Below are 7,882 nucleotides of genomic sequence, written 5' to 3'. Positions count from 1 at the left end.
ATTTAAAAAAAATAGAAGGATGGTGGTGCCAGTGAAGCTGCCTGAAGTTTGTCCGATAAATGTATGCAAAAATGTATTAAAAGCTGCAAAAGTCATTAACTTTCCTCTTTAACATCTTGGTTACAACATTTTTATAGTAGATGGATAAATGAAGATGCTGAGGTTGAAATTTATACCCTTGTTTTCAGCAGGTTTCCACATGTATAACCATTAAAAAGCCAACATTAATCTCCTTAGTGGTCATTATCTTTCTGTGGCTTGAGATTGCAGGCCTCAAAAAGTTCATCTGGATTGTAGCCAATCAAGCTTTGAATATCACACACAAATCGATAAATGTATCTCTTTCCTGCAGTTTTGTGAATTATGTTCTTGTCATAATAGTATCGCAGTGCTCTGCTAAGCTTTTCATAGTTCATTTTAGGTTTGTTCTTTTGTATTCCCCAGCGACGGGCCACCTCCTCTGGGTCTGTGAGCTTGAATTCCCATCCATCACCTGTCCAGCTGATAAAATGCTGGCATGTGCTATCTGTTAACAGTGTCAGCAAAAACTGCCACAACTGGATTGGTCCACTACCTGCCATTAGAAAAAAGTTAAAAATTAAAAATAATGTTTTTACCTGCAACAAATGCCACACACACTTAATGACCTAGGTATAGCACTAGTACATATGTATCGTAGAGTCTGGTGTTTATCCTCCACTGAAAGTTTAGCTGAAGATATGGTTGTAACACTTTTGCTACCTCTTATTACAGAGTAGATAACATTCTCAGTCTTAAATTTTTTTTATAAATATACAACTCGATTAAAAAAAAGTTTTCATACAACAATAAAAATATAACTTTTTTCTTAATATAAAGCTATTTACAAAGTATAATTTCAATCCATTCAGTCCTTCAAGCATGGAGTGGAAACTAATTATGCAAGAAATGTATGTAATTTTATATGTTGGCGGGGCATACAAAAATAATTGATGGTCACTTTTGTCTGACATCTTCTAAAGGAGCTCATAAAGTATCTCAAGTGCTCTCATGGTATACAGGACCTTTTGAGCGTCTGGTGTGCCAGAGATGAATTTTACTTTTAGACCTAAAAATATATATGGTTTTTAAGAGAGTTGGCCTTAGGCAGAGATTAATTATGATACATGCCTGAGTATCCAAGAGCTTCAGGTGGAAAGGAGCATTTTCCAACCATTCCATTTCCAGTCAGGTCACTGGGGCTGTTGAGTGGTATCAAACTTGTGGCTTGTGGCAGCAGTAGTTTGTGTTGCTGCCAGTTTTGTTGGGGTCTGCCACCTCCATAATCCTGTTGGTTCCAGCAGCACTCCTTTTTAATTGTCAGCACTGTTTTGATCGACTGCTGCTCAAAGTAGAGATCCTGTGTTTGAGGTTCAAGGGTCATGAATTGACCTGCTAGAATCAAATGAGAAGCACTTTAAAATGTAGAAACATAAAAAAAATTATAACTAAAATATGTTAAAGACAGTAGCTTGCCAAAAAAAGTCACTGATCTTTTTCTGATCAGTCACTCCACCCACCACCAAAAGGTGTAATTACAAATGAGACAGTAAAAGTCTATAATTAGTATGGTGTAATCATATTCATATTTATGTGCTATTTATCCAATGATTTCTTTTAGTTGTGCATCACAATTCTGCGTTTTATTCATAAGCTTTTAATAGCAATATTTTGTTGAGGCATAATGTAGATTGGTTCACCAGATCATAAAAAGAAAGTTTAACATAAAATTTTCAAGTTGTCACTGTCAGTATTGGAAAAGTACTGCTCTGGTGGCCTAATGGTTAGTGTCTGCGTCAGATGAGGGAGTTCATGGGTTTGATCTCTGGAAGAGTCATACCATTCAAGACTTACAAAAATGGTACTAACAGCTGCCTTGCTAGGCACTCAGCATTATGAGGTTTGTGTTAGGAGTGTCAGAATAATGTATCTGCAGCATAACATCATAGCAGTTTGTCTTGAATAGTTAAAGCCACATTAAAAATCATATCATACACATACATGTAGGTTGTCAGGAATATTCAGGATAATGTGACTGGGTCGGATATCATGCTACATGTCTGTGGCATGATGCCCCAGTGGTAGACATCACTATAAACTGCCACACTGCCGACATCATAGCAGTATGATTGCATAATTGTTAAAGGTACATCAAAAGTCCAAATTACACACAGTATTGGAAAAGCATTATCTGTGTGTTAAAACAGCAATGATATGGTTGCCATTTCTCCTACCTTCACTCACATTTGGACCAATTAATTATCCACCCAATACTGAACATTTTGTTGTGTTAAATTTTAATGTCTTAAAGTGGGTCCAGATAATGGAAATTTGAGTGTTATGTATGTATGACAATTCAAGTCAACTGTGTAAGATGTGCTAGAAAGTCTTACCTCTTGTGTGTATGTTTTGGGGCATCTGTTCTTGGCAACCTTGGTAGACCTCTGTGGGGGCATGATTGAATAAACCTAGTTGGGCACACTCCAAACTGTGGTAATCACAGACATCCTCAAAGCTTCCTTTGCTATCTGCTAAAGTTTGAATAGGCTCTGATATCTGGTATGACCCTTAGAAAAAGAAATTTCAAAAGATGTATTGCCAGTTAAGTTTCCTTTCATCAAATTGACAAGGCTTAGATACTCAAAATTATAATTCTATGTGGATGTGTAACTTTGTTCAACACGGAATGTGCCAAAACAGCTGGTATGTGGCAGTCCACAAAACATCTGTTTTAGTTCATTCAGAAACAAATTTAAACAACCACAATGCAAGTGTACATGATTTGTGTACAAATCAAAAGTGCTGGCATCTGCGTTCATTCTTTGTTTACAGTAGAAAGTAATTCTTTATGCACGTGAAAGCTATATGTGTATTGTTGCACTAGTTCAGTATCAGGTAATATTGAACGATTCTGACAATGTAAAGTTAAGGGGGGGATGAGGCTATAATAATTTTTCATACACAATCTCTTTCCCCAAAATAAATATATTTTTACCCATTATTTGTTGTACGTTTTGGAGAATTTTTCTATTCAAAAAAGCCAATTCGGAGTATAATATGAAGCTAAGATTTTCTGGTCAAAAAGCATCGTCTTATAGTCAATTATGGTTGTTTCTTCTCAAATTCTTCTAAGGATTTAAAGAGTCAAGAATAATTAATTTACACAATGTTGGTCATCACATGTGACCTTTAAGAAGTCACTGTAAAAAAATACCATTCAGAATTTAAATCTTTTTTTGATATCTATAGAATGGTTTTCTACCTTGACTGCAGGTGGGCAGACCATCTCCAAAAAGCTGCTTGCAAACTGTTTCACTATGTTTAGGTGGTACATCGCTTACTGATCCTTTTTCCTCCACACAATCTGGTAAAATAATCAATTAATTAATCCACCCATTAATCCATAAACAGAAAAACTAGTCTAAGCATGAGTAATAAATGGTAAGACTTAAAAAACTGTAGAACTAGTATACTTATTTTTAAATCAATTAATATCTATTTAAAGAATTTGTTAAAAAGGATACCGAAATTTAATATAGTTGAATGATTGTTAACAATTCTGAGAAAAAGTATATGACCAACTAGAACTACCAACTATATTGGCATGTAAGTCTTGTCCAGTTGCAAACACAGATCTTGATCTGCTATTCCATAATGCAGTGGTCTGTCTTTGACTAGTATAATATGGGTATTTGAGACAGCTTGGCAGTAGCTTCCCATAGGTCAGTGGTTTTCTTCAGGGTTTTCATGGGCAACAATATATAATGTATCATGTACTAAAAATGGCATTAAAACAACAACAACGATAATGAACTGGTAGATGAGGGTGAATTTCTCTTGGCAATTGGGTCTGACTTTTATATGAGTAGATCTTTTTATTTATTGGTGTAATGGATCTCTCATGTTAGTATGGCCAGGTTGTACTTTTCTAGCTAAATGGCTCCTGGATATTTACATTTCAATAAGTAGCTACACCAATTTGGCATTTAACAAAATGATACATTACTGATACATGCCAATAATATGACATCATATATTTGATAAGGAAATTTTGCTGATTGTACAAAATACGAATGAAATACATAAATGTAGAATTTTACAATCTTTAATTCTCTGTTGTACACAGAAGGGATCAAAATAGATGAATTAACTGTCTCACAAATTTTGAATCTAATGTCAACTTAATACTTGACATAAACTGTGAATAATATTTTCAGAGAGAGAAAAAGAGAAATATTTGCAATCTTAGATGTATAAAAATATAATTGGAAAAAATATAGTAAATGTAAGGCTAGTTGAAATTTATACCTCGATTTTGGCACTCTGCTGTCAAAAAGTCTAGATTGAAATTTTGAAGATAAAATTCGCAGTTTTGTGGGACAACCATGTTTTCTGTTTGGTCACAAACCTTTGAATGTACTCCCCATATTTATACTCCCCCTCTTACTTGAGCATGAAATGAAGGCCCTGTCAGTACAAATCTATCTTTTTCAGTAGGTGTGAAATTAGGAGCATATCACTTCAAGCCCTCAGGAGGTTCATTTGATCCCTAAGTTTGAATAGATTAAAGTTTGTGCACCAGGTAACAACAATAGGGATTTCTCTTTAATTGGTTATTATGCAAATGAACCCCATATTCAGGATAAGTCATATGAGTATTACTTTAAAGCAGTGTGACATCTTCAGTGAGAAGTGTGAACATTTCTCCAGGCAAGTGCAAGTGAATATGAAAGGTTGAATGAAAAGTGCACAATAGGTAAATAGTACAGTTCAACAACTTAATAAAGAACATTTACAGTAGAGAGTACACCCATTTATGAAAAAACAATTCTTAAGGTAATTGCCTAATTGACTCTGGTTACTTAAGTACAAATTAAATAAGTTGTTATATTATAGATTACTCTCATTCAAATATTTAAATATTTCAATTTGTTTAAAAGCCTTGGGTGGTTCCATGTTAAAATCATGTGTACATTTGTTTACTCTAATGCTTTGATTGTAAAAGATTTTAAAACTAGCAATCTTCTGCCACATTACAAATTGAGTAGGTAAGGTAATTTTAGTATTTTATATCTGGGATATATCTATGCTATTTTTGTTTTAATGTGATCATTGTTTTTGTTTTGATTTCTGTTTAATCTCCTTTCAGTAGTTAATAAATTCTCTTCTTTGAAAACAAATTTCAAGGGTATGTAGATTTTTAAAATTACCAGTGAAATGACCATAATGAAACTTTAAGGATAAAATAATAAATTAAACTTTGAGAACAGACTACACTACATGCTCAAGAAATTGAAATAATTGGAAACATTCATTTACACACCTTGAGTTGTTATTTTCATGAGTATTTTTAAGTGTTAAACAAATTGTTTAATATTCATTAATGAGTTCTGAGCATGAGAAAATTTAACTTGAAAAACTAAATTTTACAGTATCGTGGACTCCTTAATATGAAATTTACTCAGTTAATTGTGTTGCCTTTTTATAGAGTCAAAATTGGATAGATACAAGTAAATTTCAGTGAATTAGGTTTTATTAGGCCTGTTCTTGTAATAAATCATGTTAATTTTATTCTTGTTTTGCTAGTTGCCAAAATCAATATTTACACTTTAAAAACCTTGTTTGCATGTGGTACTATGTAATGTATGCTACATAACTCGGCATCCTATTTAGTAAAATTAGTGGGATGTAATATTGTTATAAGAAATTGTTACACAGATCAGTACAATTTTACAAATTATGATTGACATAATTTATCACACTTTGAAATGAATAACATGATAGTAACATTTGTTGTCAGTAAATTAACTCATTCAGTTAATCTGTGCAGTTCTTTTGATTTGAACTGTTGTTTGAGAAGTGAAGAACCTATATATGTGTGTGTGTGTGTGTGTGTGTGTGTGTGTGTGTGTGCAACATATCAAATTCTTTAACTAAAATATTCTACAGTTTTTTACAGTGCCTTCTTATTTAATGAATATTTTGTATCACGGTGGCCTAAATACTAGTTATTGTATATTATATTAATGTATTGATTATTTTTTTTTCTCCAATTGCTTTATCTTCATTGTTATGGATACTCTTTAAGTATGTCTGCTTCAGTAAGATAGATCTATATATATTTCGGTACGCATGCATGAATCAAAACAATATTTGTATTTTCAAAGTATATTTTTGAATTTACGTGTACACTACTATTGGGCTTTTCTACATATCTAAGGTTTCAGTCATCAGTATTGGCACAACACGCATATCGAATTTGACTGATTGATAATACTGCAATGTATACTATTTGAAAAGCAGCAATTGTCACTAGATTATTCTATTCAAAATGATACTAATTTTGGACACAGGATAGTTCCCCTGTGTTTTCAGTACTTGTGATATGTTGGCCTTTTTGCATGGCTTTGAAAATATGTAATGTTATATGCATTTGGCTATGGAAATGAAACACATTACTTTAGATTCTTTCAGTCAATATATCAACAGAGGAACTAGGTCAGGCTTATAGCTGGTTTTAAATAATTCAACATAACAGTGCCACTAAATGGCAAGGGATATTACTCAAATTAAAATTTTGTAAACAATTAGTAAAAGTTTAACATTTAATAAAAATAAGCTATTATGTTGAAGAGAAACAATAATGAATGGGATGTAATGTGTTTATAATGTCATTTAAGGAAAAAAATAATAAAGAATGAAGAAACAGGCAAACAAATTGGGTATTTCTTGAGAAACCATTCGAGCGGCAAGTTGATAACAGACGATAAAGTAGGTGTGTGACAACCTCTTGCAAATTAAAACTTGGTCTAAGATGCCTCATTATCCCCAGCTTACATTGGAATCCTTATGTTGCTGCTCATGTTAGAGAAAAATCATGACTTTTTTCAGGATTTGTTACATTTTAAATGAGTTTTTTAAGTTAAATTTGTTGAATACAAGAATAGGTTTAGGTTTCCAATTTATTTATAGAGTATGTAAATATTTTAATTGATTATATTGTAAAGTTATTAAAAAAGCCAAATTACGGCCAGTGACTGCAGTTATGTTCAACTTTTGAAGTTTCTACATCTAAATAATACATCTTCAGTGCATATTTCAGATTTAGACAGTTGCTTGTTGTTGAACAGCTTGTAAAGAAGTACAAGTTTACCAGCTTTCTCAGTGCCAGTCTAGTTCCTGACCTTGAAATTTAAATATCCAAATGTAGAAAATATGCATTCAGCAATTGTCCATAACAATTTTTTGCTCAGTTCCATGATATTATTTTACAAGTCTTTTGATTGGGATTTCAACCAGACAGTGGTAGACACATCCTTTGAAAGGTCAGATAATGATAACTGCAGTATTCCATGGTACAGTTTAGGTTCTATGCAAGTACATGTACGAGGGTTTAAGAATATTGGCCAGGAAGTGAAGAAGAGTTCCTTGACACAAGTTTTAAATTTGTTGACCACACCAAGTTATTGCTAGGCAGTTGGGTCCATCTCAGGCTTGTTCCATATGTAGACGATCTCACTGATCATGCACTATTTATTCAAGATACTCTTCAGAATTCCTTGTCACACCAAAGTTTTTTACTTTTGTCAGCACTGGCAGTATTAAAAGAGCCTCTATGCCCCTCACAGACTTTGAGAAGAATCAACCAATTTTTCAGGTAGGTAATGAGAAACAGTATTCCAGAATACATCTTAAGGAACAACAAGTCGCCTTTTGTCAGCAGTTTTGTATTTTTCAGCAGGAAGGTGTCCATTGGGAAAATATTTTATAAATTGCACAACTTGTTCTTTAACACCAGATGTTTCCACATCCATGGCCAACATGTTCATGTAGTGTGAAGAGCATGTATATGTGATGATTCCTG

General features: G+C 33.1%; 1 protein-coding gene across 1 annotated transcript; it reads right to left on the bottom strand.

The window, feature by feature from the left end:
* Positions 1–233: 233 nt before the first annotated feature.
* LOC149794317 (uncharacterized) lies at positions 234–4,405 on the bottom strand. Its single transcript, XM_089969101.1, has 5 exons — positions 4,327–4,405; positions 3,281–3,382; positions 2,412–2,585; positions 1,150–1,413; positions 234–574 (listed from the first exon to the last, which is right to left on the bottom strand). Exons 1-5 carry the CDS (start codon positions 4,403–4,405, stop codon positions 234–236), a joined length of 960 nt encoding a protein of 319 aa, XP_089825227.1.
* Between the last annotated feature and the right edge of the window lie 3,477 nt (positions 4,406–7,882).

The sequence above is a fragment of the Sinohyriopsis cumingii genome, chromosome 8, assembly GCF_028554795.1.
Source record: "Sinohyriopsis cumingii isolate HCF-2022 chromosome 8, ASM2855479v2, whole genome shotgun sequence".
Lineage (NCBI taxonomy): Eukaryota > Metazoa > Mollusca > Bivalvia > Unionida > Unionidae > Sinohyriopsis > Sinohyriopsis cumingii.
The sequence above is the reverse complement of the archived record's forward strand: the minus strand, read 5'-3'. Positions and strand labels throughout refer to the sequence as shown.

Bases quoted from the DNA above. Each gene is read 5' to 3' on its own strand.
- LOC149794317 (XM_089969101.1), bottom strand. From the start codon at position 4,405: ATGGTTGTCCCACAAAACTGCGAATTTTATCTTCAAAATTTCAATCTA. The intron at 3,383-4,326 runs GTATAAATTTCA...TTATTTTACCAG, and splicing joins AGCAGAGTGCCAAAATCGAG to ATTGTGTGGAGGAAAAAGGA. The intron at 2,586-3,280 runs GTAGAAAACCAT...TCTTTTTCTAAG, and splicing joins TCTGCCCACCTGCAGTCAAG to GGTCATACCAGATATCAGAG.